Below are 25,768 nucleotides of genomic sequence, written 5' to 3' on the forward strand. Positions count from 1 at the left end.
GCGACGAGTGACTGGCAGCCGATCTGGGATTAAAGTTGACGGCGAGCATATTGAAGGTTACGGGTACTTCCTGACCACGTTCGTCTGAAGGACTTCTCCAGTCATGCTCTTGTATGCTCGTTTGCTTCCTACTAATAGTATTAGTCCCAATTTTCTTGAATGGACGATCCTGCCTGATTGAGATCGACACCGCCAAAGTTATGTGCCGAGTACGATTCAACCAAGGTCCACTTGGACCATAAATGCGCGTATCGGCAAGTTCCCTTCGGAAGTCGCATAGGGACTTGATGGAAATAGAGTTGCCGATCTACCATTAGAAGGGCCAATTCTTCGCATACCGCTGGTTGGGGTTTCTTCGTACACGATTGCTAAACGTGGAGGTTGTGGTTGGTAGTAGTTAGAGTCGAGACGAGGTCATGTCATCCGCAATGCGATTGGCGCTATTTACTCCGTGCTTGAAGCGATCAGCCTTCAGTTCATGTTGGGATATTCAACCTTCCAATTGTGTACCATCACGTCACCCACAGCCAACTATGCTCTATTGATATGAATATCCACAAGTAGTGAGTCACGCGAGGCGGTTATCTGACATGAACAGTTCTGTGCCATTGTTGGTCCACCGTAGTGGCGCAGCAACGTACGGCAAAGGTTGCCATTACCTTACTCAGTATACGTGGCATTAAATGACCTACCAAATATAGTCACGGGGAATTCTGGATGCTAACGCTATCTATATCCAGTTCTCAATCGCCTCTTTACAAATTTGCCACTTGCAGTGGATCGAGATTGCGTTAGCATAGCAGAAACACCCCCTTAGCTTATATGGAGACATAGCTGCAGGGAGGCTAAATCCTGCGGAACTGAAACATAAGCAGGATGTACGTCCTTGGGATAGACTATGCTGTGGCTATGGTCGCAAGTAGAGGATAGTAGGCAGATAGACGCGGTATAGATGGAAACAAACACAAATCGTACATTCGATAGATCGGAGGAATTCCCCTGATGGGCGAAAATGGGGTACGATGAACAGTCAGCATGGCACCTCAACAGTGACTAGATATAGGCCCTGCCTACTCGGTACCGAGTAATCCGTAGTATCAGTGCGCCCCGATAGAAGATAGCTACCTGCTAGCTAGGTAGTCGCCATGCTCCATATGGATACTTCAGGGAGATGCGACATCGAAGGTGGAGAGCTCGAGCGACCCCCGCCGCTGATGTTGCCACGGGAGACTCAATGAAATTAGGCAAACGAACTCATCTATCATGAGACCCAGCCTCTTGAGCATTTGTTGGAGTCATCTGGGCTCATCCATTGGGTTCTTCCCCCCCCCCCTCCTGTCTCTGAAAAGCCGTGGGTTCAATAGAATGGGGGACTGACAAACCCGACTAGCAGCCAGCCAGATCCGCCGTGCCGGGGCGAGGGGAAGCGAATGAACCCGGTATAGCCTTGTGCGCAAGCATGTCTGTGCTCCTGGTGGTCCTCTTTTTTTGGTCCTCGCTAACTTAACCTACTTTCCATTGGTTCCATCGATCTGGACATTGCACCCCTTGTCGGCCGTAGCAGTAGTCGAGCACTGTCGAGGACTAGCAGAGAGCGACTAGCCGGCCAGGACCCGTTGGAACTGCTCCATCCTGGGAAATTGGCACGTTACCACTTGCGGGACGGTATGGTCCAGTACCGTCCAGTATGGTAACGGCTGTGTATTGGGGAGGGGGGGGGGTTATCATGCATGCACCATCATGCACCTACATACTTAGGGCACATCAGACATCGCTAGATGCATATTCTTCCAACTGGTCTGATATCTGACCTCATCACTGGCGTCGGGGCGGTTCGACGGACGGACTGGAGACTCCGCGGTAGTCCTGGTCCCTTTCCCCTCAGTTATGGGCAGACTGTCCTTCGTATGTATCTAATCAGATACTATGTACTACGGTACTACTGAGGGGGCCTCCCTCAGGTTCAGTTCCCCTGGGAGAAACCAACCAACCAACCAACCAACCAATCCCCCTGACCACTGACCACGGACCAGTACTAACCAACCACATTACTTACATACTTCCAAACTTACAGTTACGCCTGTGTGAACGGACAACACCCGGGCAAATCTGTCCATATCAGAACGCTAAATCGGCCAACCCGCCATGCACCCTTTTAACATCGAACTGGATCCTTTTCGACAAGACTACTGCCCCCCTCAAGCTCTCCACCTCCCGACTCCGAAGGCTCGACTAGTTCGCTCGTTTTATGCTCCGTGTAGGTACAGTGGCTACTAACCACTCCTTTTCGCTCCAATGATGTCTGGCTAGTTGGGCTGCTAACTTTCCTAACCTTTCCTAACTCCCCCTAAGCTCAGTCGCGCCCCGCTCCGTATTATTCTGGTTATTATTCTTGTCCTTTCTTCTTATTATTAGTATTATTGTCCCTCCATGCTGTAAAGAAAAAAATAAAAAAACAAAAATTAGGCCCAGAGGGCAGAAAAGGGAAACCCAGAGAAAAAAAAAAAATAAGAGTCAGACTGAGAGGCAAAACCGACGCACCCTTCAGGGCCTTCCTTTTCTTCTTCGAGTCTCCCGCCGACTGCTGCAGATCACCATCCTTTTATGTACTTTTCCCTCCTCGGGTGCCCATTTTTACGGTCTGCCTTTTTGCTCGCACCAGAGCCTCCCTCTCTAGCCCTCTCTCTTCTCCTGGGGAGTCTTACCGCACCGTCCATCCCCTGGCACGAACAAGTGTTCTCTCCTCCGTGAGCGCTAGGGAGCGTTTGCTGTGTTTCACCCACCGACCCTGAACACCAACCCTTTTCACCATGGGTCTCTTCAAGCGCAAGGACTCGAAGAACTCGATCCAGAGCGAAAAGGAGGATTTCGACTCCTCCGTAACTATCAACAGTGCTCGTACCTCGAATGCGTCGTTGAAATCCCCCGGTTATAAAGGAAGCGGGTTGCCTGCCTCCATCCCAGAACTGCCGATTGCCAAACCACCTGATCCGGCATTGGATCCCGCAGCCTATCTCCGGAGTATCCATGCGGTCCGCGAGAGGTGCAGGCTGGTTTTGAACCAGGCCAAGAGGAACCGGCTCAACCACTTCGATGTTGACATGGGCAAGTTCATGGCTACTGCATCCTACATTGTCTCCATTATCAAGGTATGTCATCTGTCCCTTCCCCCTCCTTCCTCTGTCTATCCCTCTTCAGTGTGATTGACTGGAACTTTCGCCTGCAGAGAGACTACGCCCCAGACTACGACTCCATTCCCCCTCATGGCCGCTGGCAACACTTCGACGTCGGTGGACGACCCCGCGTCAATCAATTGCTCCAGTCTTGGCCCAGCACCATCGATGCTCAGGAACGTACTCGGCGGCTGATCGACCTTTTTGTTGTGTCGGTCCTTCTCGATGCCGGTGCAGGTACCAGATGGTCGTATAAGTCGAAGGAATCGGGCAAGATCTACTCGCGGAGCGAAGGATTGGCCGTGGCTACGCTGGAGATGTTCAAGAGCGGATTGTTCAGTAGCGACCCTACGGAGCCTTGCCAAGTGGATGGAGCAGGCTTGAAGAAGATCACGGTCGATGTTCTGGCGAAGGGCATGCAACACTCCGAGAGCAACCCTCTGGCGGGAATTGAAGGCCGAGCCGGGCTCCTGATCAGACTTTCCGAGGCCCTGAACAACCAAGATTTCTTCGGGGTGGATGCCAGACCTGGAAACATGCTTGGTAAGGCGATATCGGATGGGAAGTCACTCAACCCCGCACTAACATGAATCATTAGACTACCTTCTTTCCCACCCCTCGACACTTGCGTCGTCTGTTCCAATCGTCCCTATCACCACACTATGGAGCGTTCTCATGGACGGCTTGTCTCCGATCTGGCCCCCTTCCCGAACTCAGATCGATGGACTTTCTATTGGAGACGCCTGGCCATGCTCCGATCTTCCCAGGTCTCCTCCTGCCAAACCTTGGGAGAACATCGTCCCATTCCACAAGCTTACGCAGTGGCTGTGCTATTCTATCATGGTTCCGATGTCGAAGTTGATGAAGATCCATTTCGCTGGCAGTGAATTGCTAACGGGTCTGCCTGAGTATCGGAACGGTGGTCTGCTCATCGACATGGGACTGTTGAGTCTGAAGGAGAAGGAACTTGAACGGGGAGTTGCGGCGTTCAAGGAGAATGCGCAGATCAAGGGCCAGCCTAACATGGAGGTCGTTCCTCTCTTCGACACGGCTGACGATGTAGTCGTTGAATGGCGCGCTGTTACCGTTGGTTTCTTGGACGAGCTGCTGGATGAGGTGAACGGCCAGCTTGGATTGACGGGAGAGGACCAGTTGACTCTTTCACAGATGCTGGAGGCTGGATCTTGGAAGGTATGTCATCTCTTCCCAGGTTGCCGTCTTAGGTGCAGAACACTCGCTAATGCATGGCTTCAGGGTGGTCGTGAGATTGCGGAAGTCTCGAGGCCGAATACGAAAGAACCTCCGATCATGATCCGCTCGGATGGCACTGTTTTCTAATGATCGCATACTTTGTTGATATTTTGGATACCTGACACCGCCAGTCGGCGCCTGTTCCACGGCTGGTGGTAGTGCTTACGACTTTGATGACCGGATGTTTATGCGTCTTTCTTCCTATCCCCCGTGGCCTTTCTTCCCAGCTTTGTACAAAGCCCTTTGCTGCGCCACTTGGCCGACTTTATACCTAATCTCTTCTGTTGTAGAATTGTCTCGATGAGATGTTCGTCTATCCTTCCTGTACACAGTTCCTTGGGTCCTTTACCTTCTTGCCTATATTTGGACGGAAATGTGATAAAAAAAAGTTTTGATGGCATGGATGCTTCGTTCCTACGGCCTTTGTTTTTGGTTGACAGCTGAGTCCCTGGTGTCGTGGAGTTTTCTGCGGCCCCTGAATGAAGAGACACTTTCCAATTTCCCTTGATAATGCACTGGTGCACATTAATCCACTCCGACTAAATGGCGCCCACTGATTGGCAATGCTCCCCCGTGCAGAAAGTCTAACAACAATGGAAGGGAGATTGTCAGGCACAGCCCGTGAATGCAACGGAACGCCACCTACGTGCTCGATTTCCAAGGCCGGGCGTGGGACGGGGTGCGGGATGAAACATGCTTCCATTCCAGGCTCGCCCCGGTGACCCGTGCACCCCCACGTGACTGCCCCGGAATATCGTTGACCCCGGCGAAGCTCATGCAATGACGCCGGAAGGCTGGTCATCCGGCTGCTGCTCACTGTCCAACCACCTCGCCCATTGCCTGTGGAGATCGTTGCCTCCCTCGTCTTGCAGGGTCGAAATCCCATGGGCTGGAGGTATATATGCGGATGCTGAATTCCACACCTCTCCACGCCTGCCATTCCCCTGAACGATCACCACCCGTCAGTGCGGGGTACGGTTAACGGATAGCTCGGGGCCCTGCCAGTATGGACATGCGCAAGAAGAAAAGAAAGGTCCTCTTGATGGGCAAGAGCGGCTCGGGGAAATCGTCCATGCGGTCCATCATCTTCAGCAATTACGTTGCGAAGGATGTCCGGCGACTGGGCGCTACCATTGATGTCGAGCATAGTCATGTCAAGTTCATGGGGAACCTCACGCTCAACCTCTGGGATTGCGGAGGGTAAGTGGTATCTTGAGCATTCTCGAAACATTCCAGGGTCTAATCTCAGGTGCTCTTTCCCGTAAACAGACAGGATGCATTCATGGAAACATACCTGGCCTCTCAACGAGGGAACATCTTCTCCGACGTCGCCGTCCTTATCTACGTCTTCGATATTGAATCACGAGAAGTCGAGCGCGACCTTGACACCTACAACGCCATCATCAACGCCCTTAAAGAATATAGCCCCAATGCCTATGTCTTCTGCCTCGTACACAAACTGGACCTCATTCAGGCCGAGCATCGCCAACGGATCTACGAGGAACGATCGGCCCTGATCCGCAGCCGCTCGGAGCATTTCGCTATCGATACATTTGGCAGCAGTATCTGGGACCAATCGCTCTACAAGGCCTGGGCCGGGATTGTTCACAAGCTCATCCCCAACTTGACCGTCATCGAGCGCTTCCTGCAAGCCTTTGCGAAGAGGATCGATGCCGAGGAAGTCATCCTATTTGAACGGTCGACCTTCCTCACTGTCACTTCGGTCTCCTCTGAAGTTGGCGACTTGAACCCGATCTACGATCGCCACGAACGACTCTCCAATATCATGAAAGCTTTCAAACACTGTGCCGCCCGGAACACCCACACCACTCCCGCATCAGCCGGATTCGTCGTCATGCACACCAAAACCCCGCAGTTCAACGTCTTCCTCGGCCGCTTCACGGACAACACATACATCTTCCTCGTCGTACCGCCAGGCGAGGCAGCCTACAACTGCGCCGTGCTAAACACCATGCTGGCTCGAGAGGGATTCTCCAAAGCCGCCGCGACCGGCCACGGGGACGGATTTCCCCTCCCTGCAGCATCCCCAGAGAACAGCAACGGGATACATTGATGTAGATGCTCGATACGCCATATTCAAACGAACCCAACTTGACAAAGTAAAAAGGGCCCCCAGGGCCCATGGCAACGACACAAAACACAAGGGTGATAGAAAGAACCAACCCATCTCACCCTGGACATCAATGACCATTCTGCGGTGCGATGCACGGTGTTCTAATCCACCCTAAGGAGTGAGTACGTAATGCGACCTGTTTCATTAAGACAAAGATACCCTACTTAGCATGCATGGCATTCTGTATGTATGTATTCTATTCTCTCCAGCAGATCGATCCATCTTTCCTTCCTTCCTTCCTTCCCTTTCCGTTTCCTATCCAAATCCTTCCTTGTAACATGCTGATTAATGTATGTGCATCTCCCTGTCCGGTTGGTAAAAGTTTGACAAAAAATCTCCTTATCTTATGACTTACTTCCTATCCTTACGACTCCGCCTCTGATCTTCTATCTTCTATCTTCTATCTTTCTGATTCTGCATGACTGTTCCGATACGCTATCATCAACGGGGAGTTTGCTTTTATCCTTTCTACAAAGCAGCTAGTATCCAGTCACGCCGCATATTACTATGTATTGGATGTTTGATTGGTTGGTGGAATCAAAATTGGATTGTGGGAGTGGGGCTTATACGTATACTTGACATGCAAAACAAGAAATTGAGAGAAGAATGAATGAGATACTGGACTTGTGATGTGGTACCTTAGATCGATGATCTTGTCAAGTTGTAGTTGCATGGATAGAAGTATAATGTAGTGGGTGGTTGCTTGGTTGGTTGATACCTTGCCCTAACCCGAAACAATAATACATGCTGGTAGTCTCCATTGGGGAGGGTATGTTACTGCCTGGGGCTTACTGTATTACATTTTGTGACTATTTACGATGACTAGATAGAGAACTCTGCCCCCCCCCCAAGCTCAGCAGACCATTGATGCTACTCTCTACTCCGTACGAGGAGTACACTCCATCACCATGCAGAAGATAGATATCTATTGAACTAAAAGAAAACGCTTTACATCATTGTACATCTGGCATGCGGACAGCAATGTCGCCTGATTGTGTTATATATCGGACCCATGGGAGGGAGGGGTATTGTAGCTGCAGTAGGTCATTAGCATTGTCCTCGTGTGGTGTAGCTGGTATGATGGGTCATGAGGTTCAGGATACAACATACCTTAGGTTCCGTGATCTTCAAGTACCGGACTTGGATACCGCTGGTGGTGAAGTAAGGGATTTCGAATTTGACGTTGATCGGCCGCTTCGCCTTGCCCTGTCCGGTACCGCCCATGCTACCTCCAAATCCACCGGTCATGCCACCGCCGTGCTCGTCGTCTCCCTTCACGGATGGAAGGCCCAGCTCCGCGCGCATGAGGAACTCCTTGCCACCGCCGAACTGCTTGATCTTCCACACGATTGCGGATTTCTCCGGTGCGTAGTGGACGGTTCCGATGTTGGTGCGGAAACGGGGGGAGTCTGCGTCTTCGGGGACGGGGACCAGGATTTCGACGTTGTTGGCGGTACTGCGGCGCTTGAATTGGGCCTTGGCCTGTTTGAGAGGATTATGTTAGCTTGAGGTCTTGCTTGCGGGGTAACATGCGGGGAGTGGTCGTACCTTCAACATGTACTCCATGCGAGAACCAGAGTGCGATTCCACCAGACACTCTACCCAGATCAGAGGCTTGACTTGTGTGTTCAAACGGTAGCTCATCAGCTCGAACTCTCCATCCGGGGGGATGAAACTGATCGTTCGGTCATTCTCGAACCGAGACAGTCGGACACACTGGTGGAACTTGACGTCTTCCATCTCCACGGCCTTGCCTCTCGTCGCGCGACCGGTCGTCTCAAACATGACCTTGTCGTTCAACCCCAGACGAAGCTCCGGCATTCCACTCAGGTAGCACTTCATCTTGATCGCTCCCAGAATCTCCGACCGTAGCACGTTACCAGACGCGGATACGAGGAGGTTCAGGGACTCGACAACATCAAGGAAGACTTCGTTCTTGCGGTACCGGATACCCTCACTTCGCCATGACACGGCATTGGTGACGGCGATGGGCGGTCGGGCCTGGATCTCGAGCTTGTGTGATTCTTGGGTGATATATCTGCCATAGACTCATCAGCTGCGCCCCTATATCGCAGTCCGAGAAGATGGTCCATCTTACTCCTGCAATATCTTGCTCTCTGTCGTCTGCGGGTAGCCAAAGTCCATCATCTCATCGAGCAATTCGTAGATGATGACAAAGTTATCGCGGATACTCTCCTCCTCCAGTACCTTGAAGTACTCCGTGAACACCTCCACGATCTTGTGTAGGAAAAGGAGGATCTCGGTGGCATTGGTGTTCTTCTTGGTCAGGGCGAGGATGTAAAGGTTGCTGTGACGAATGTAGAGGTACTATACAGTGTGTAATTTTCAGCAATTGACATCATGCTTCTATGGTTTTTCGAACATGCGCGCAGGGCTGGGGTGGGAGAGGCAGACACAGCGGGTTGCGGGGAACGGCGGGGGGAGAGGTGCAGGTGCGCCGCAGCCCGAGTCGGAGACACGACACAAATACGTACGTTGATTCCTTCGTGGGAGAAGCACGGGGCCACGGCGGAGCTCTCTTCTTCGGCGTCACTGAGGAGAATGGGGAATTTCTCGACGGCGGACATGGGGATGTCTCCGCGGTAGTTTCGGGCTAGAAGGGTCTACTAAACGGTCAGGTTCCAGGGGATCACGGCGGAATTGGCAGGACAGCGCAATGCCCACGGATCGCCATACCTTGCCCTTGAGGTCGAGGAAGAAGATGGCCGACGCCATCGCGAAGAAGGAGATCGAGGTGAGGTCGTGGGTGGGAGAAGCAAGGTGGCCGTCAACCGCGCGAGGATCGGGGAGGGTCAGGTCAGTCGGGCAGGTAACTTTAGTCGTAAGTAGAGGAATGAATGGGCGGGAGGCTCCTGGCGAGATTCAACGGGAGAGGCCAGCGAAACCACTAGTCCACATGCTGGACGGCCGGGGATTAAGCTGCGGATGGTGCATTAGAGAGGGCCAAACGGGGGGCATAGCCAACGGGGACCATGTAGGATTGCAGCCGAAGTACTCACAGAAAGCTGCAGCAGAAGACGTCTTGGCCGACGTGCGATGAAGTGTGGAATGGACTGAATGGAAGACTGATGATGCGGCCATCGGGGATGCTCTGCCTCCCGCGCCGTATCGTCCCGTACGCCATCCACCACCATGGCGAGCCCTCGTGGCCGGGTAATTTACCCCATCGGGGTCATGACCCTGTATCAGTGCCTCAGGGGACAGGGCCAGCACGCTAGACCGGTTGAGGACGGAGGCCCAGTCCAGACCTCCGCTAGCCCCGATGGAGCGTAGCGCGGGTCACGCGCGCAGGATTTATTTCGCTCGCGGCGCTCGCTTCTCTTCCTCTTCTTTTTCTTTTCTTTCTTTGTACCATACGCCCTTCCTAGACAGTGCAAGGCAGTGCAAATTGCTTTTTGTGATTTCCGAGTTCTCCGTGACATTCTGTCGTGTGGCTCTCGGTTTCTCATTGCTGACTTGCGATACCAAGGTGCGAAGACTATGCATCGTATTTTCGAGGGTTCCATAAGAGCTGGCCGGGTATTTTGCTTACTGTTACTCGGGCGGTGTCAGAGGAACCGCACATTCCCTTTTGTGATATCTGTGATATGTTAGATTTATTTTACTGTAGCATGCTACAAGAAATGAGACCCAAGTGTGTGAGAGAAGACAACTTCCAGTGGTATTTGCAGTCACTATAAGACAAGTCGTAGATAAAAATACATAATATACGGTGGTTGTAGAGAGCCCCCAACACATACAGAGAACATCCAGGGAAAAAGGTAATGGAAAAAAGAAAGGAAATAACGCCTTGAAAATGCACCTGCGGCCATTTCCCCGTAAATCAACCCCCCGACTCAAGCCGTGATATTGAATCCCAGAGGTGCTAATATCCGCTCCCGAGCCACCTGGTTGGCAACCTTGTTGCCCTTCTCCAGGGAGATGGCACCGATCACCGCGTACATAGTGTGGGCAAGGACGAGGTCGATTCCGGAGCTTTCGAGGTTGTTGGGCTAGGCGGAAACACACGGCTGTTAGCAAGGGCTCATGGCCGGCTCGGATATCATATCAAATCACAGCAGAAGGGCAGAGCGTCGTCCCCAAAGCAATGCATATTACACTCACCTTCCGAGGGCACCACCGCACAACTCTCTGCATATCATACTTATAAGCAAGTTCCGCCAGCTTTAACTTGCTCGTAGAAAAGCTCTTCGTATCGTAGTCGAGGTTGTCCAAGCCATTCAATGCCGGGTGGGTGAAAGGCTCCCGTCCAAACGCATCACGAGCGGCAGCATTCGCTGCGTTGCTAGGGCTCTGGACAAGGGCCAACGAGGCCTGGAGCTGAACAATGCATTTGCCTGCATACAGACATCCGGGTTAGCAACCCCCTGCCACCATACGACGAAAACATCCCTCAACATACCTAGGAAAGCCAAACGATCGTTGAATCCTCTCCGGCCCTGGTCAAAACTCTTGTGCGTCACTGCAAGCCACTTGGTCTCCTCCGAGAGCATCTTGTCGCCATCGTTTCCGAGCATGAGGATGTAGAATCGGTCCAGAACCTTGGGATCGGAGTTGACGGGGAAATCAGGGCGCTTGGAATTGAGTCTCAAGGAGAAGGGGGCTTTGGCGCGAGGCGGCGTGTACGACCACCGCGGCTTGTTTGTATAATCGACTGCTGGCTCTTCGGTGGCTGTCGACAATCCTCGCCGCGGAAGGAGAGCGGCCTGGAGCGAGCTGGGACGAGCGAGGGAGCGGCATGCGGAGCAGGAGACGGTCCTGACCGCGCGAGTTGAGAGTACGGAAGCCATTGGGTCGGGGGAAGGCCGGAATCCGGAGTGGTGGAAGAGAGGGAGAAGGTCGCCAGGCCGGGTCTTTTTCCACGATCGATGGGCGGCCATCAACAATAATTCCTTTGATGGAGGAAGAATTCGGAGACGTGGCACTAGTCCCGATCGGGATAGCCCTCCCAGTCGCCGGCTCGCCGTCCAACCAGTTGATCCCAAACCCTTGCGACCGCCCGGATTTCGATTCCTCGGATGGCAAAGAATCTGCTTGGACGGTCATCTGGGGATCCAGGCGTACCCATTTCATCTGTAACTATCTACGGGTTGCGTGTGTCGTTTCCGTCCCAAGGTCCCCCGAATGGTGCTCGAGCCATCAACGCCTAGCAGCTTTCCGAATCTCGCACCAGAAGATCTGTAGTACAAAAGCTGGGGGACTGTCGGGGAAGCAGCAGGCTTCATCGTGCTACGGCTAGTTTATGCCACTGTATCGCCTTTCGTTTGAGATCATCCACTTGTGTCCGGTGAACAGTGTCGCTGGGAGAACCGGAAGAGTACATGCCACAAACTGCCCAAGGGACAGGCAAGGATGCGCTCTATCAAATGAGCAAGGCTGTTGGCGGAGAAGCGGTGCCTCACGGGAAATGCGTCAACTGAAAGCCCATTTGCCGTCTGGGCTCCCGGTTGTACAGCTCGCGGGAACGAGTCAGATAGCGTCAGCGACTAGCAGCCTCTAGAATGCTTCTACCCAGGGAGAAACAACCGAGATATAGGTACCCCGTACTTATGTAGTTCAGGACCCGCGGCACGGAAGCCTACACCGCAACGTTCAGCAGCAACAAGTTTACCTTCCTACCCCTGTCAGCGTGTGTGACATGCAAGCACCAGAGAAGTGGACAACGTACTTATTTGCAGTTGCAGTAACACTCGTGTCCCCCATTCCCTGTAATTTATGTGCCCCGCTGCTTGAGCCCATGATATGCCCGAGCGCAACAAGACGTTTTATGAATCACCTGCTATTGTCCATTGGACAATGTCACCGCGCCGTATCGGGGCAACTGTCCAGGCAGCGTCGGCATGATCAGAACTAGCGGAATGCTTCACGCATGCCTTCGGTCACTCTGCGTGTGAATTGCGGGGTGGCATGATTGACACCTGAAATAGTCGTTAGTAGTATCACCGGCCGGTCATTTACCCTCCGTTGGAGGCTCCTGTCATTGATATGGTGGTGTCGGACTAGGGCGGGGAACAGGACAAAGGAAAGCAGATGCCCTCATACAGGAAGGCACCTGGGACCATTTGGCTGTCCTTCCCTTGGAAGATCAACCAGACCGTGATGTTGACCCTTCCGCTTGTACCTGACCTGCTGCTGCAAGGCGAAACAAGATCCCGACTGTGCCTACAGTGGCGCTGTACAAGGATGATACGTGTAAATCGCCGCGAGAAACAATCTGCAAGAGGGGCATGCTCTGCCTGAATTCTTCGCTTGGCGGTCATTGGCAGGGCTCCAATCATCGAGAATCCGATTCGACACAGCGCCGTGGGGTAACGGTCTCATGCAGCCTCTGCAAGTAACAGAAGCACTACGCTTGCTGGCAGATGACATCCGGAAGTCTTCCCGCTTCCTTGAACCTTCATCCTTCTTTAGTGGCACCACATCCCAGAATTAATCCACGTGTTCACATGCAGTGGACCTTGTTTTCCGCAGATAGAACTCATACTTTCCGTCTGCAGCTGCAATATCGTTTGTAGACCGCTCCTAGAGAATCATGAGCGTCCAAGCCCTAACGCGATCTGGAAGCGCTTGGCGAGAGACATCCAGAAAGGTAGATAGAAGGGGAATAAACAAAAGTACGAACAAACAGAAAGGGCCGGAGAGATGCCATCGATATCACTGACAATGAGTTGAACTTGTTGATAAAGGATTGGTATATGTCTAGTCATGCCGCGAGAGTATGGTTGAGATTGTTTGAGCAGGTGATTTTAAATTTGACCGTTTGTACCAAGCTAGAATTGCAGGGTTCTATGGTTGCAGATGGATTTATTCGAACCCCACAGTCATAGTATCAAACGTTTACTCGAGATTTCCGATGGACTTGGGGCAAGAGGGGCGATTAATAGCCTGAAGGGGGTTTGGACTAATGAGAAAAAGTACCTTTCCTACCGAGAGCCGACGGGTAACAGCTCCTGTTGAACATTTGGTCGGGGAAAGTGGATCATGAAGATCCAGAAACGGAAATCAAGCACCGTTGGCCGGCTTGTGGTGGACCGGAGAGCTTTGGACTACCATATGTTCTGTTGCTGGGTTGCAGCTCGCAGTTCCTAGCCGTCGGGTAACCAGAAAGGGCCAAGGTAAAAGAAAAACGGCATCTCTATTCTGAGGGCATGCAGATGCACCGAGCGCTTTGCAGTTCCGTGCTCCAAGAGGCTATCTCCTGGCGATTGGCCTAGACAAACGGCTGCACGCACTGTTCAACGTTTTATACCACCAATCATCCGTCGGGCCCTTGCAGAAATGGCGGTAATTCGATCACGATCCGGCGACAGCCACAAAGGTCACCGTCAGATCATCGGGAGGGTCATATCCACGCGGTTTCTCGCCGTTGATCGGACGTTGAACGGTATGGCGGTGTACGACTCAACAGCATCCTTCGGGCCCAGGACCGGGCTCTAGGATGGGGTATTTAATGCGGATGGTAGCCGGCTCGCCAGAAGTGAAAGCGCATATCACTTGCTTCAAGATCGTTCTTATCAGCAGCACAATCCTATCAAATCTCTCCTCTATCACGCTCACCTTCCCCTTCTCTACCGACCAATCCAAAGAAACATGGCCGGTATTCTGTCAGACCATACCCGGCTGCTGATCCAGAACAGCTGGAAGAACGTCATATTCGGCAACTTTTCCGTGCATGATCCACCTTCACCTCGGCCATTTCCTCCCAACCCACCACCCAGCCCCGCCTGAGTATTATGCCCGAACAACTGCTTGTCCAAGCCAGAACGAGCTAGTCGATGAGTAAGTAGCAGGACATGAATCTACTCCGAGCCAGCAGGCGAGCCCTGACAGACCCGCAGCCGAACACGACGGAAGGGAAACCGAGCGAGATTGAAGGGAAACGTACATTCTTGCGTGGTGACGATTGTTGCTAGGTCGAAACGAGACCCCGGGAAGCGCAAATATAGAGGCGTGTTGGATTTCTTTTGAGGAGTTAGCGGAGCAAATAGAGTGCACTTTAGACAATGACACGGCCATTTTTGTATGACGAATACCAAACCCCTTGGCTCCGTAGCTTTGTAGGTCTCCAACGCTGTAGCTTTCAGTTGCACCTATCAATATGTAAAAGTTCCACGATATTGGATCGGATCCTCTAGCCATTTCTTCATGCCCAGTTGCTTAGGCTTGCAACTGTGACACTTGACATCCGTTTTGAGGGGTCTCCTACATGCTGGCGTATTCACAGCCCGTACTGTAAAACGTAGTCCAAATCTGGGATAAGATTGAAGAGTTCATCCAAAAACAGTCATCATTCGACTGAAAAAAAAAAATATATTGCACGAAAACGTTTTAAAACAGAACAAGGATCAGAGGTATGTCACAATATCACAGGAAAGCAAGAAGAAGAGCGCTAATGGTACTCAGACCCACCACAGTCCAGCCGGACTTGATGACCTGGGCATTGGTAAGACCGGCACCGGTATCCCAGATCAGGTGGCGCACTCCGTTCATGCAGTGGTAGGTGAAGGGCATCGCCATGGTAGCCTTCAGGGCAACCTTGGCGAGAACAGGGAGGGCAGCGAAAGCGGCGACAGCGGAGGCAGAGCCCAGATCCCAACCGAGCAGGGGAGAGGCGAGGTAGGCACTGGCATAGACGTACAGACCTCCGGACAACATCAGGCCGGTGATACGGTGAATACTACTGCCGATCCATGTGATCTGGGGACGATAGATGGTAAGGTGGGGAGAGACCGGGCGGACAAGGCGCTGCTGAGCGAGAATCTTGGAAGGGTCGGAGGAGTTCGAGGAGGTAGCAGCTTGTCTGGATGTCCATGTTAGCAATGCGATGTCGTTGCTTCCCTTCCCACTTGGAGACAGTCGCTTCATGACATTGGGTTCAGGATCACGAGCCCCTCCCTCCCCCCAGGCCGAAGGTGTCGCAACAATGGAACGGGATCTCGCGTAGCGGCTCACCTGGTCTGAATGTTCCTTCCGAGAGCAACAGCGGCGGGGGAGGCCGAGTTCATCAAAGACCAGCGCAGAGCGTAGGGCTGCTGGACGGCAACTGCAACATTGACGTTAGAGGCGCGCAATTCGGGAGAGAGGATCAGACAAGCACGTACGCCGCCGCAGCGATTGCTGAGCAACCTTTTGAGAGATCATGTTGGTAATTGGTAACCACGAGAACGGGGAGAAGGCTGGATCCGAGCAGGAAGGTGACGGTTGTCGTTTCGTCCGTAAAGAAAGCACGAACTGCCGACCTTCTCGCAACGCTTCGGAATCACGGGACGGACAACCTCGGGTTCACCTCCTAGTCACGGGACCAGTCCCGATGCCCCGATGAGAACCAATCACCAGCCGTGCATTACCACTCGGAAGATTCATCTTCCATCTCCTGACCGCCCGCCGGTTCCGGGATTTCTCTTTTGTGTGTTTTCTTCGTCGCTTCCTCTTCTTCTCTTCTTTTTTCTCCTCAAGGGTCTCCGCCCACGTTGTCTACCATCCATGATGTCGACGTGCCTAGCAGGGCCTCACTGGTCCGGCATTCTGTCGTGACCGCCGAGGTCAATGAGATACCTGAGAAGGACTCGTCCCGTCGTTAATCGCCCATTCTTTTCTGTTCCATGAGATGAAAGGGTTTCATATCAGGGTTACATAATCTTAATATCCCGTAAAGCGTTTCCCCAAGCGTGAGCCGCGCACCTGGGTATCATTGTGTAGAGCAGATGTCGAACTCGGTCAGTGATGCTGAACCGGGTCGCTTAGACTTGGCACCGGCGATTGATTCAGTAGCTCGATCAAGGGGTCAAGTCAAGATGTGCTTTCAGTGCTTCCATCATATCGAGCCCTCGGATGTGGCTGAGCTTCGAGATGGCAAGCAGAAGGATCACACATGCATCGTCTCTTGACCCTCGGTTGGCTTTCAATGGCCGGCGTCCTTCTCACACTTGACTTCGACGTGGGGTTAATGCAAGATAAGATGCGGGCCCAACGAGCAATATCATACTATATTCGGTGCTGTCAAGCGTGACAACTGATCTGATAAACAATGGAGGGGGTACAATTCCGCATCATTGACTCGACATGGTTTCCTTACAGCGCTGTTTCATGTGCCCCCCGTTACATCTACCATTAAAACGAGGAGGCATAAGCTATCAGGGGGTCGTATCCCCATACGAGGTGCGGTCCCAGCCCGGGACAGTTCCTGATATGATGTTCTGCCGGATTCAAGACAGAGACTGAATAGACGGTGTCTCTCGCTGACCAGCGTCATAGGAAGAATCTCGATACGAGAGCTTTTAAGATCCCGGGTTAGCCATTCGATAATGTCTATAACATCTACCATATATCAAGACAGCAGGGCCTGTACTATGCCTACTGTACCTGGAAGGCAGCTATTTCACGGAGAACAATCGACGGGTGACTGGGCAGTGCGGGAGCGTCCCGCAGCTACACATCCTTGACCCGCTCATCCCCGCACTTGTACATGTCTCGAGATACAATCTCGACATTGACTACTTAGTATAGCATGATTGGTTATTCATGCTTCTCCTTCAAGACTCAGTGTGCTGATTGACACTCTATCCTTGAGCGTATCCAGCGTGGGGATGGTCATGATGAAGCCTACCAATATTCTTTGTACATATCGGCATTCTCTCCCACTGGACATCATCCAAGCTGTTCGGACTCGGCCCGACTAACGAGTACGAGGCATACATATCCGTTTAGGCTAAAGGCTGATGGATGAGGGGACCTCCAATGCTCCGTCCTGACTGGCGGTAGACAGCTCGTATCGGCTTCTTCCTTCCTCTCCTCCACATCCTCTAATCCATCCATCCTACATTTCCTTCTCCCCTCGATTCCCAATTTCATTCAGTATCACCATCCAGAGCATCTGCCCATTGCTATTAACCACCGACAATGACTATCCAAACCGGACTCGACTACCTTCGCTCCCGCGGCTCCATCGTCGACTGCGACACCATGGACGAGGAAGGCACGTATCCCAGCGTCCTGATACATAGCCATTCTCTAGCGTCATACTAACAAACAGCAGTGGCCGAAGTCCTCGGTCCCTTCCAAGACTGCACCTCCAACCAGGTACGTCCAAACATCTAATCCATCATGCCCTCACCCATCTAACAACAACGCCAGGCGATCGCCTACAACGAGCTCAGGAAATCCAAACATGCCGAGCTCCTCATGTCCGCTCTCACGAAGGCCCACTCCCTGATCTCTGAATACCCCGACTTAACCGTTATAGAACTTGCCATCGAGATAGCGGTCCGTACTCCCCCCCTTCCCTCTCCCCAACACCCACTAATACCACGACGATACAACAATAGATGGTTGCGCTCTCCCTAAGAATGGTCCCTCATATCACCGGACGCATCCACATCCAAACAAACCCCTACTACTCCTACTCCACCGGAAAGACCATCGCCAACGCTATACGTACGTTCCACCCGTCCCCTCACGTATATTCTAATCCCTAACCCAGCACTCCAAAAACACAGGCCTAGTCAAGCTAGCCAGCATCCTCTGCCCCTCCCACCCCCAATCCCGCATCTCTATTAAAATTCCCAGCACCTGGGAAGGTCTCATGGCCTGCCAGTACCTCGAAAAAGCGGGGATACGAACCCTCGCCACGACGCTCTTCACCCTCCCCCAAGCAATGCTTGCAGCAGAAGTAGGCTGCACCTATGTCGCACCGTACGTGAACCAGCTGAGAGTGCACTTCGAAGAAGAGTATGTTATTCCCATTTCCTACTTTTACCTACAGTCTACGAAGCAGCCAACACACCCACACCCAGAACCACATAGAAAGAGAAATAGAGGGAAAACTAACAAAAACCCCAGCTTCAAAGACCCCTCCCCCGCCCTACCCCTCGTACCCCTCATCCAAGAGTACTACACCCGCGAAAGTATCAAGACCCAAGTCCTCCCCGCGAGCCTCACCTCCACCGAAGAGATCTTCTTTCTGGCAGGTGCACACCACATCACCATCCCCCCCAAACTACTCGACGAACTCTCGAAGCCACTTGAGGATGGATTCTCCGCTGCATCATTATTCAAGTCGCCGGGGTTTGACGACTTTGCAGGGACAAGGAAACCAACGTCATTCGTGAATGATGAATCTGGGTACCGGCTTGCAGTAGCGAGGGATGCAAAGGGGAAGAGTGAGGAGAAACTTGCGCAGGTGAGTCGTTATTACTTTTACAAGTGACTATGTTTATATATGCTGATGGGGTATGTTTGCTGGTTTGTAGGCCGTGAATATTTTCTGCGACATGCAGGACAAGCTGGTTTCGCTTTTCCAGCAGTCCAAATAGTTCATTAATAGAAGGAGGAAGGGGGTTATCCAATACGTAGGAAAGTATATAAATCTGGTATTCGAAGAGATACAGAAATATGGTATGAAACTATCTGCCTGATAAATAACAAGTTCGACTGCTCTACTACTCTACATCGAAGCGAACAAGTCTATCCTAATATCCATTGTTCTCTTCTACCTAGTACCTACCAACCAACCAACCAACCAGGCACCCACCTTACCAAACCATGCCAAACTATCTAATCTAGCCCCATCAATCATACCACCATGAAGCAAAGAGCATACAGGCAAACGGGAAGTCGGAAACGCCTGCTCATGCAATAGAATGCCATGCCAAGCTATATACCTTTTTTAATCCTTATTCCGGGAAGAAAAAATGACCGAGAGACAGCCGCATATAACGAACAAACAGACAGAATAGATAAGACGGACAGAGAGACAAGAGGAGGGGATGTCGGCGACAGAGCTTCAGTATGTATGTGGAGGTGGGAATGTAAATGGTCACATGGGAACATCAGTCATCAAACCAAACCGTGGGGGAATCTAGGACTGAAACAAATGATCGGGTGGGTAAAAACAAAGAAAATGATAAGATGAGATGATAGAAATGACCACAACATCAAGCGCTCAATCGTTGGATAAAGGACTGCAGGACGTTAGTATTCCGTATTGAAGCAAAAGGCAGCGAGGACATACCGGGAAGAACTGCCGGAATCCCTTCAAGTCCAGCCGGCTCAACGCCCCCACAAACTCCTCCACCAGATCCGCTCCCATGCCCATTCCTGGCAACTCGCGCTCCCGCAGGTACTGGATGTACTCCATGCCCGTCTTGGCGTATATCGTCCGCTGCAGGACTCCCGCTTCGGCGAGGACCTGTTTGGCCTGTGCGTCCTTCGAATTGAAAGACGGCGTCGCGGGCAGCGCCCAGCACAGAGGGGACAGCCGAGTGATCATGAACTGGCCGAATCCGGGGAGTGCTGGCTGCTGGGGTGCCGTGCCGTTCGCACCCTCCGGCGCAATGTCTGGTCCGCCCCAGGAGCTGCCCATCTTCGACAGAACCGAGAACGCCATCTTGGCGGTGGTGAAGTCCTCGATATCCTTGGCGAAATGCTCGATCGTAGTGATGACCGTGTCGAACATCGGTTGGTTCCCTGCGATTGTTAGTTTGAGACCCTACTGTCGGAAGATCGTGACTTACGTTCGCTAATGATAACGGCACCAAGCTCGTTGTTCAACACTGCCAGCAGGAAGTTGAGGTACTCCCGTTTGAGCTCCGCCAGCTGAACCTCGTCGTCCGTGCCAGTGGGAGGGTCTGCGATACCAGAGAATACCCGCTGCAGGAAAGGGGTCAAGAGAGCATCAAGAATAGTATAGATTTCCGACTTGAAACCGAAGATGACCTGATCCAATAACCGCAGGAAGAGTGCCATCTCGTCCCGAGAAGATGTCTGTGTGACCAGACCGTCGATCCACCGCGGGAGCTGCGGTAGGATGCGCGATCCCAACACACCAATGAGGCGCGAAAATGCAAACCGCGCGGCCGTTCTGACATTGAACGAAGTCTTGAGCGACTCCAGCGCTACCAGCGTAGCCTCGGATACCTGCATAAACGCCTCTGACACTTCAGGAGCGGGCAGCGAAGCGGGCGAGCTAGTTCCCGGCATCCAATCGGAGAAGCCTCTGGCCAGCGTGCCTAGAGCCATGATATCATGGTGGATCTGCAGTAAAGCCCGCTCGTCGTTGGCCTTGGCCGCGGCCAAATTCTTCTCCATATCCATGAAGACTGGGTTCAAGACGGACTGTGCGTAAAGGACCTGCTTGTCGGCAGGAACAGTCGGTGTCGAGCAGATAATGCCCACAGCCTCGAACAGGTACAGCTGGCTGTTGAAGACGGCATCGGCCGACCCCTCATGGTCCTCCGAGGACATTTCATCACCCTCCGATCCCTCGGACGGGAGTTCTGCGGTGATCACAAGCAGGTCGCCCAATGCCTCAACCACGGTCTGTGCCACATTGCCGATGTGGGTTCTGAGCTGCTTAACTAAACGTTGGAAAAGGTACCACGACCGCGTCTTCACCTTTTTAATCGGGTGGTGAACCAGTTGAAGGAAGCTTTCCAGCACACTCGGGATCAGGTGGGTGTGATATTGAAAGAACGAGCTGTAGCGAACACAGATCTCCATGTACTGCAACTGTGTAGCGGGGTGCGTGAATGACCGAATGTCTGACTCAACCATCTTCAGCATCATCTCGACCAGCCTCTCTGCGGCTTGATTGTTGGGGCTGCCTTTGTTGTATAGACTGCCTGCCCTAACAGCAACGTCGCCGAAGAGGAACATCTCGTGCAATGCTAGGTCCAGGTCCCGCCAGTCGAGCTGGGCTCCTGACTGACGCAGGTTCTCGAATGTCGTCCCCACAACTTCAGAAACAGCCTCCATGCAGAGCTGCTCGTTGACAGTTGCGACGATCTGCTGTAGCACGCCCAGGCGTTTCCGCAGTTCCTGGAACTCCGCTTCGTCCGTCTGGTCGTCCTCGTCACCCCAGGACGAGGTCTCGTCGTACCGCATCTTGGCGATGATGGCCTTTAGAATGGGAAGCAGAATTGACGAGTGCTGTTCGGCCAGGGCGGGGTTGATCTTGGCAAGTTTCCTGAGGTACGAGAGGAGATCGCTCACACAGGGGATCACGGTCGAGCAGACCTCATCGTATTCATCCGAGAAAAATCTCAGGATGTGCGGCAGGAAGACCTGCAGCAGCCCAGTGGCCTTCTCCTTGCAGTCGGCCATAACGGTGTCCTGCTCCAGAGCCCGTACAATATCAATGACGGTAATATTGACTAACTTGGCCACCGTTTCCGCCAGGTCAGTATCGTACTTGAAGGTAAACCTATTATCATGAAGAGGGGGGCTATTAGAGAGCTGCGTGACAATAGTGTCGAGATTCAAGAAAATAATCATGTCCATCTTATCCTCTGGCTTCATCTTCTTGCCGATAATCTCAGTGAAGACATCAACCGCCGCATCGCGCACCTTCTCTTCCCCTGATCTGAGCTCCGCCTTCTGCGCCCGGCCGAGCTGCTGGAACAGTAGGTCCAGCATGGTCTGGTTCACCACCAGACCGATGTCAATCCAGCTGACCCAGCTGCCGACCGCTTTCAGGGACATCTCAACGATCAGATCGTTCCCGTCCCGCCAATCCGACAAGATCTCCTGCCATGAGCTGGCGATCTTCTGCATATCGCGTGAGCGGATCAGATCCTTGAGCAGGTTGGCCTTGTCCTGCTCCGTGCGGGACCGTGACACGAGCACATCACCGATCTCCTCGTGGATGGAATTGACGACACGTAGGTAAAAGATGATCCCGAGCGGGTTGTCGCGGCTTGTGCTGGCCGAACTCTTGTATGTAAGGCTGAAAAGATCATCGAAGAAAGTCTCCCAGCCATTGCCGTAGAGGGCAGAGAAGAGGAAGGTGATGGTCTGGGCGATCTTGTTCTGAATGTTGGGCGGGTCAGGGGTGACGTTCTCCTGGCCATACACCTGGCGGAGATAGGCCATCAGGCCGTCACGGACATAGATCAGGGCCTGAGGGTCAATAAGACCCGCCTGAGCCGCACTGTTGACCACTTCCAACGCCACATGCCGTATAATTTCGGAGTATTGCGGGGTCTTGGTGAAGAGAGCGAGGCAGACCTGCCATCCGGAGGGGTCGGCGCGGAGTTGGTTCAGGTAGTCGAAAGCCTGACCTTTAAGTGTCTGGTCGGAGGAGGGGTTCCCGGCGATTTCAATGGCATTTGCTACCTGTACGGGGTCAACTTGAGTCAACGAGGGGAAATGAAATGAGGGGAATAAGAAGGGGGGTACGGCAGGGGAGGGGGGCAGGATGGAGGGGAAAAGATCGGTGGTGGGGTGGGCTTAACAGAAAAAGAAAAAAAAAGAAAAGGAAAGGAACAAAGCCCAAAAGGGCCAATGTGCAAGATAAGGGAAGCAGCTTACCTGCTCTTCCATCTTCGACCAGCCGGGCTGCCTTCGGAGTCGGAGGACTCGAAAGCAATGAGGGTGAGGGGGAGGATCAAGGAGCGATAGAGGTGGTTGTTCGGTCAAAATGCAGACAGCGGCGGAGAGTCATAGCAGAACAGAACTAGTCGCAGAGGCCAGTCTATCGAGCCATGACTAGTGCGCTGGAGCCCAGTTAGTTCCCCTACCAGGTGGATTCTCGGAGTCAGACCCGTCACTTGGGGAAGCGAGAGGTCGCAAAATCTGCTTACCGGACAAATCGAGGGTCAAGGTTAGCTGTCAGCAAGGCTGGGGTTCTGCCCTGGAGATGTTTGGGAGTTCAAATGCTCTCGTGCCGATGACGTGCCGCCTGAAGGGAACAAAAGAAAGACGAAGAAATAATTCGTGCCTGAGTTTGTGTGGCCGCCGGTCTTCCGCCCAAAAAGGGCAACGGGCGGCGTGCCGTGGCGGCCTGGGTTTTCAGGCCCCGGTTTCAGTATATACTTGCGTAACATTGGGATCTCTCGGGTCACTGCTCACTCTAGCATCATATTATAAATCGGATGTCTACCCTTATATGTTTAACGGAACCTGACGACAGCTATATTTACCATTACGCCACCCGCTTCCCCTCCTGCTGCAGCACCTCCAACTCCATCTTCTCAAACCCTTCCACGGCCTGGCCGTACCGCTCAAACACCCCCTGCTGGTAGCCATCCGCAATCTTTTCAATGAATTCCTCCTCGTGCCACCGTTTTCCAATGAGATCTTCGAAGGTCTGTCCGTCAGCACGCTCCATTGCCCAAACCGCCTTGTACGCTGCACCCAGCGCACAGGCGTTATCACCAATCTCCAGCTTATACACCCCCTCGCTACCTCCCAGGATTTCCCCGGCCACTTTAGCAATTGCCTTGTTCTTCGACCCACCTCCGACCAGGTACACCCGGCGGGGTTGCGCAGGAATGCCCTCTCCAGGGCTCTGGGTAAGTCCGCGGGATCGCAGGCGCAGCGACAGCATCTGGCTCTCGACAATGGCCCGGGCTTCGTCCAGGGGCTTGTTCCATCCCCCATTGGACTGGTGCAGACTGCCGTCCTTCGGGTGGTAGTCGAAACGCCATTGTCCCGCACGCAGGTTGGGCACGATCTCCGGGCGAGGAAAGAATAGACCCATCTTCATCGGGTCGGAGTCAGACTTCTGACCCAGGGGTGGGGTCTCCAGGGTGACTCTATCAAAGTTCACCCATGACGAAGACGGTTTCTCGCCGAGTTTCTCGTTGACCGCATCGCGGATCTTCTCGCGGGCGAGACCACCGTTCTTGTAGCACAGCATGAACATGTAGAGACCTGGGGTAGTCGGATGGTTGAAGAAATGGGTCGCCGGGTCAGGCTTGTAGCTGGGCGTAGACATGAGGAAGGTGGTCGAGGTGCCCAGCGAAACCATGGCATCGGAGGCTCTGAGTGGCAATGCCAGGATGGTGGCGGGGTTGTCGCCCGTTGCAGGAATGATCGTGCAGTCGGGGCTGAAGCCGTAGCGCTCAACGAAGTACCGATCAATGGTGCCGAGATGGATGCCTCCATCCTCTGGGACATCACCCAGCTTGCGTCGCAGGTCATCCACACCGGATGGACCGGCACAGAGCTGTAGAAGCTTCTCATCGTAGGCGCCCTTCTTGATGTTCCAGAGGTTCATGCCGCAAACATCGGAGATGTCCATCGATGCAATATGTCCCAAGAACAGAGAGGCAAGGAACGAAGATACCAGCGAGATCCGCAGCGTCTTCTTGTACACATCAGGATACTTTTTCTGAAAGCGTAGGATCTGAGGGCCTGTAAATCTCTACATACTATTAGCAATTGCCTCCGACTGCTTGGGGTGTCACCAGATACTCACATGGTGCGCCTTACTTCCGGTCGCCAGGGCCAGCTCGCTCTCCCCACCCAGGAAGGCATCGAATTCGTCACACTCCTTCTGAGTGCTGGAGTCCTGCCAGTTCGGGCTGAATGGGTGTGAGAATGCCCCATGTAATTGCTCCTCGAGCGTCTTGTTTGCATCCAAGCCCTTCAGCAACGTCTCCGCATTCTCTCCCCAGTATACACTTCCGTGTTGCTGTCCAGCACCACTGATACCCTTGACCTGGTTGAACTCCAGGCCCTGCTTACGCAGGCCTTCTAGGACCCCGTCCAGGGCCTGCAGCCACATAGCGACGGGTGCATAGACCTCATGTTCGGCCTCGTTGGTAATCACACCCTTCTTGATGGGAAAGCCGCGGGAGTCGGCGTCGAAGTCAAATTTGGAGACATAGACAACCTTGAGGTCCGAATTGACGACAAGGCCCTTGAGTTGTTGGGTGGAAAGATCGAAGCCGATGTATAGAGGACCTTGCATGGCGAGTGCGGCCCGGAGCGATGACGTATGTAAGGGCGGGAACAGCTGGGCACGAAAGCGAAGGAGGGAAAGAGATTGTAGAGCGGAGAGTGATCAATTGAGAGAGGCGAGTCTAAAAAAATAATTCTATGGTGGTAGGAAGACAATACTTGAAAGTGAAGATCAGGGAGAGGGGGGAGAAAGAGAGAAGAGAGAAGAGGACAGCGCAAAAGCGATGAAGTCAACACACCGAGGAATGATTTATCCCTTGGAGCTCCCGCCAGCTGGGCTGCTGCTCGGCAAAATCCGACCAACAGAAGGGCCATGAGCACGTAGACCCCATGACTTGTCATCCCCCGACCTCTCTTTTTACCGATGGCTGCTTAGTGCCTTCATTATTATTCTTCTGGCTTTCGCCTGGTTGACGATAAGATGATATCAATTAACCTGGAACCCCACCGCCGCCGGGAATTTACCCGGTTAATTCACTAGAGCCCCTCAGAAGTCACAAACACTCTC

At 52.9% G+C, this 25,768-nt stretch overlaps 9 protein-coding genes across 9 annotated transcripts; 3 read left to right on the forward strand and 6 right to left on the reverse strand.

The window, feature by feature from the left end:
• Positions 1 to 2,523: 2,523 nt before the first annotated feature.
• Positions 2,524 to 4,560, forward strand: BO80DRAFT_150212 (URC4/urg3 family protein). Its single transcript, XM_025713773.1, has 4 exons — positions 2,524 to 3,149; positions 3,227 to 3,716; positions 3,772 to 4,364; positions 4,428 to 4,560. The coding sequence occupies exons 1-4, from the start codon at positions 2,811 to 2,813 to the stop codon at positions 4,509 to 4,511; spliced, it is 1,506 nt and encodes a 501-aa protein (XP_025573275.1). The 5' UTR covers positions 2,524 to 2,810; the 3' UTR covers positions 4,512 to 4,560.
• Positions 4,561 to 4,624: 64 nt separating this feature from the next.
• On the reverse strand, positions 4,625 to 5,629 carry BO80DRAFT_150282 (uncharacterized protein). The gene has a single exon (XM_025713775.1). It carries the CDS (start codon positions 5,362 to 5,364, stop codon positions 4,738 to 4,740), a length of 627 nt encoding a protein of 208 aa, XP_025573276.1. The 5' UTR covers positions 5,365 to 5,629; the 3' UTR covers positions 4,625 to 4,737.
• BO80DRAFT_150234 (Rag GTPase GTR1) lies at positions 5,157 to 6,737 on the forward strand. Its single transcript, XM_025713774.1, has 2 exons — positions 5,157 to 5,624; positions 5,694 to 6,737. Exons 1-2 carry the CDS (start codon positions 5,431 to 5,433, stop codon positions 6,496 to 6,498), a joined length of 999 nt encoding a protein of 332 aa, XP_025573277.1. The 5' UTR covers positions 5,157 to 5,430; the 3' UTR covers positions 6,499 to 6,737.
• Positions 6,738 to 7,353: 616 nt separating this feature from the next.
• On the reverse strand, positions 7,354 to 9,624 carry BO80DRAFT_411652 (AP-1 complex subunit mu). The gene is made up of 7 exons (XM_025717981.1): positions 9,579 to 9,624; positions 9,256 to 9,498; positions 9,054 to 9,182; positions 8,657 to 8,886; positions 8,107 to 8,596; positions 7,669 to 8,040; positions 7,354 to 7,592 (listed from the first exon to the last, which is right to left on the reverse strand). The coding sequence occupies exons 2-7, from the start codon at positions 9,292 to 9,294 to the stop codon at positions 7,512 to 7,514; spliced, it is 1,341 nt and encodes a 446-aa protein (XP_025573278.1). The 5' UTR covers positions 9,295 to 9,498; positions 9,579 to 9,624; the 3' UTR covers positions 7,354 to 7,511.
• Positions 9,625 to 10,415: 791 nt separating this feature from the next.
• BO80DRAFT_436590 (mitochondrial 54S ribosomal protein mL57) lies at positions 10,416 to 11,369 on the reverse strand (the record flags this gene model as incomplete). The annotated part of the gene is made up of 3 exons (XM_025720960.1): positions 10,416 to 10,571; positions 10,684 to 10,916; positions 10,982 to 11,369. 3 exons carry the CDS (start codon positions 11,367 to 11,369, stop codon positions 10,416 to 10,418), a joined length of 777 nt encoding a protein of 258 aa, XP_025573279.1.
• A 3,574-nt stretch (positions 11,370 to 14,943) lies between these two features.
• BO80DRAFT_436591 (succinate dehydrogenase cytochrome b560 subunit) lies at positions 14,944 to 15,720 on the reverse strand (the record flags this gene model as incomplete). The annotated part of the gene is made up of 3 exons (XM_025720961.1): positions 14,944 to 15,379; positions 15,532 to 15,622; positions 15,681 to 15,720. 3 exons carry the CDS (start codon positions 15,718 to 15,720, stop codon positions 14,944 to 14,946), a joined length of 567 nt encoding a protein of 188 aa, XP_025573280.1.
• A 1,471-nt stretch (positions 15,721 to 17,191) lies between these two features.
• On the forward strand, positions 17,192 to 19,056 carry BO80DRAFT_150394 (transaldolase family protein). Its single transcript, XM_025713777.1, has 7 exons — positions 17,192 to 17,554; positions 17,615 to 17,658; positions 17,713 to 17,841; positions 17,904 to 18,012; positions 18,075 to 18,306; positions 18,418 to 18,757; positions 18,828 to 19,056. Exons 1-7 carry the CDS (start codon positions 17,479 to 17,481, stop codon positions 18,888 to 18,890), a joined length of 993 nt encoding a protein of 330 aa, XP_025573281.1. The 5' UTR covers positions 17,192 to 17,478; the 3' UTR covers positions 18,891 to 19,056.
• Positions 19,057 to 19,500: 444 nt separating this feature from the next.
• On the reverse strand, positions 19,501 to 23,003 carry BO80DRAFT_150315 (Ran GTPase-binding protein LOS1). Its single transcript, XM_025713776.1, has 4 exons — positions 22,885 to 23,003; positions 20,091 to 22,689; positions 19,589 to 20,043; positions 19,501 to 19,538 (listed from the first exon to the last, which is right to left on the reverse strand). Exons 1-4 carry the CDS (start codon positions 22,894 to 22,896, stop codon positions 19,512 to 19,514), a joined length of 3,093 nt encoding a protein of 1,030 aa, XP_025573282.1. The 5' UTR covers positions 22,897 to 23,003; the 3' UTR covers positions 19,501 to 19,511.
• A 415-nt stretch (positions 23,004 to 23,418) lies between these two features.
• On the reverse strand, positions 23,419 to 25,555 carry BO80DRAFT_503734 (xylulokinase). The gene is made up of 2 exons (XM_025724395.1): positions 24,776 to 25,555; positions 23,419 to 24,721 (listed from the first exon to the last, which is right to left on the reverse strand). The coding sequence occupies exons 1-2, from the start codon at positions 25,268 to 25,270 to the stop codon at positions 23,498 to 23,500; spliced, it is 1,719 nt and encodes a 572-aa protein (XP_025573283.1). The 5' UTR covers positions 25,271 to 25,555; the 3' UTR covers positions 23,419 to 23,497.
• Positions 25,556 to 25,768: the final 213 nt, after the last annotated feature.

This window comes from Aspergillus ibericus (assembly GCF_003184845.1).
Source record: "Aspergillus ibericus CBS 121593 unplaced genomic scaffold BO80scaffold_32, whole genome shotgun sequence".
NCBI lineage: Eukaryota > Fungi > Ascomycota > Eurotiomycetes > Eurotiales > Aspergillaceae > Aspergillus > Aspergillus ibericus.

Bases quoted from the DNA above. Each gene is read 5' to 3' on its own strand.
- BO80DRAFT_411652 (XM_025717981.1), bottom strand. From the start codon at position 9,294: ATGGCGTCGGCCATCTTCTTCCTCGACCTCAAGGGCAAG. The intron at 8,887-9,053 runs GTACGTATTTGT...CACACTGTATAG, and splicing joins TCTCCCACGAAGGAATCAAC to TACCTCTACATTCGTCACAG. The intron at 8,041-8,106 runs GTACGACCACTC...CCTCTCAAACAG, and splicing joins GCATGGAGTACATGTTGAAG to GCCAAGGCCCAATTCAAGCG.
- BO80DRAFT_150282 (XM_025713775.1), bottom strand. From the start codon at position 5,364: ATGGCAGGCGTGGAGAGGTGTGGAATTCAGCATCCGCATATATACCTC.
- BO80DRAFT_150234 (XM_025713774.1), top strand. From the start codon at position 5,431: ATGGACATGCGCAAGAAGAAAAGAAAGGTCCTCTTGATGGGCAAGAGC. The intron at 5,625-5,693 runs GTAAGTGGTATC...TCCCGTAAACAG, and splicing joins AACCTCTGGGATTGCGGAGG to ACAGGATGCATTCATGGAAA.
- BO80DRAFT_150394 (XM_025713777.1), top strand. From the start codon at position 17,479: ATGACTATCCAAACCGGACTCGACTACCTTCGCTCCCGCGGCTCCATC. The intron at 17,555-17,614 runs GCACGTATCCCA...AACAAACAGCAG, and splicing joins CGACACCATGGACGAGGAAG to TGGCCGAAGTCCTCGGTCCC. The intron at 17,659-17,712 runs GTACGTCCAAAC...CAACAACGCCAG, and splicing joins AAGACTGCACCTCCAACCAG to GCGATCGCCTACAACGAGCT.
- BO80DRAFT_150315 (XM_025713776.1), bottom strand. The intron at 20,044-20,090 runs GTAAGTCACGAT...TAACAATCGCAG, and splicing joins TGCCGTTATCATTAGCGAAC to GGAACCAACCGATGTTCGAC. The intron at 19,539-19,588 runs GTATGTCCTCGC...AACGTCCTGCAG, and splicing joins GATTCCGGCAGTTCTTCCCG to TCCTTTATCCAACGATTGAG.
- BO80DRAFT_150212 (XM_025713773.1), top strand. From the start codon at position 2,811: ATGGGTCTCTTCAAGCGCAAGGACTCGAAGAACTCGATCCAGAGCGAA. The intron at 3,150-3,226 runs GTATGTCATCTG...TTTCGCCTGCAG, and splicing joins ACATTGTCTCCATTATCAAG to AGAGACTACGCCCCAGACTA. The intron at 3,717-3,771 runs GTAAGGCGATAT...ATGAATCATTAG, and splicing joins CAGACCTGGAAACATGCTTG to ACTACCTTCTTTCCCACCCC.
- BO80DRAFT_503734 (XM_025724395.1), bottom strand. From the start codon at position 25,270: ATGCAAGGTCCTCTATACATCGGCTTCGATCTTTCCACCCAACAACTC. The intron at 24,722-24,775 runs GTGAGTATCTGG...AATAGTATGTAG, and splicing joins CCGGAAGTAAGGCGCACCAT to AGATTTACAGGCCCTCAGAT.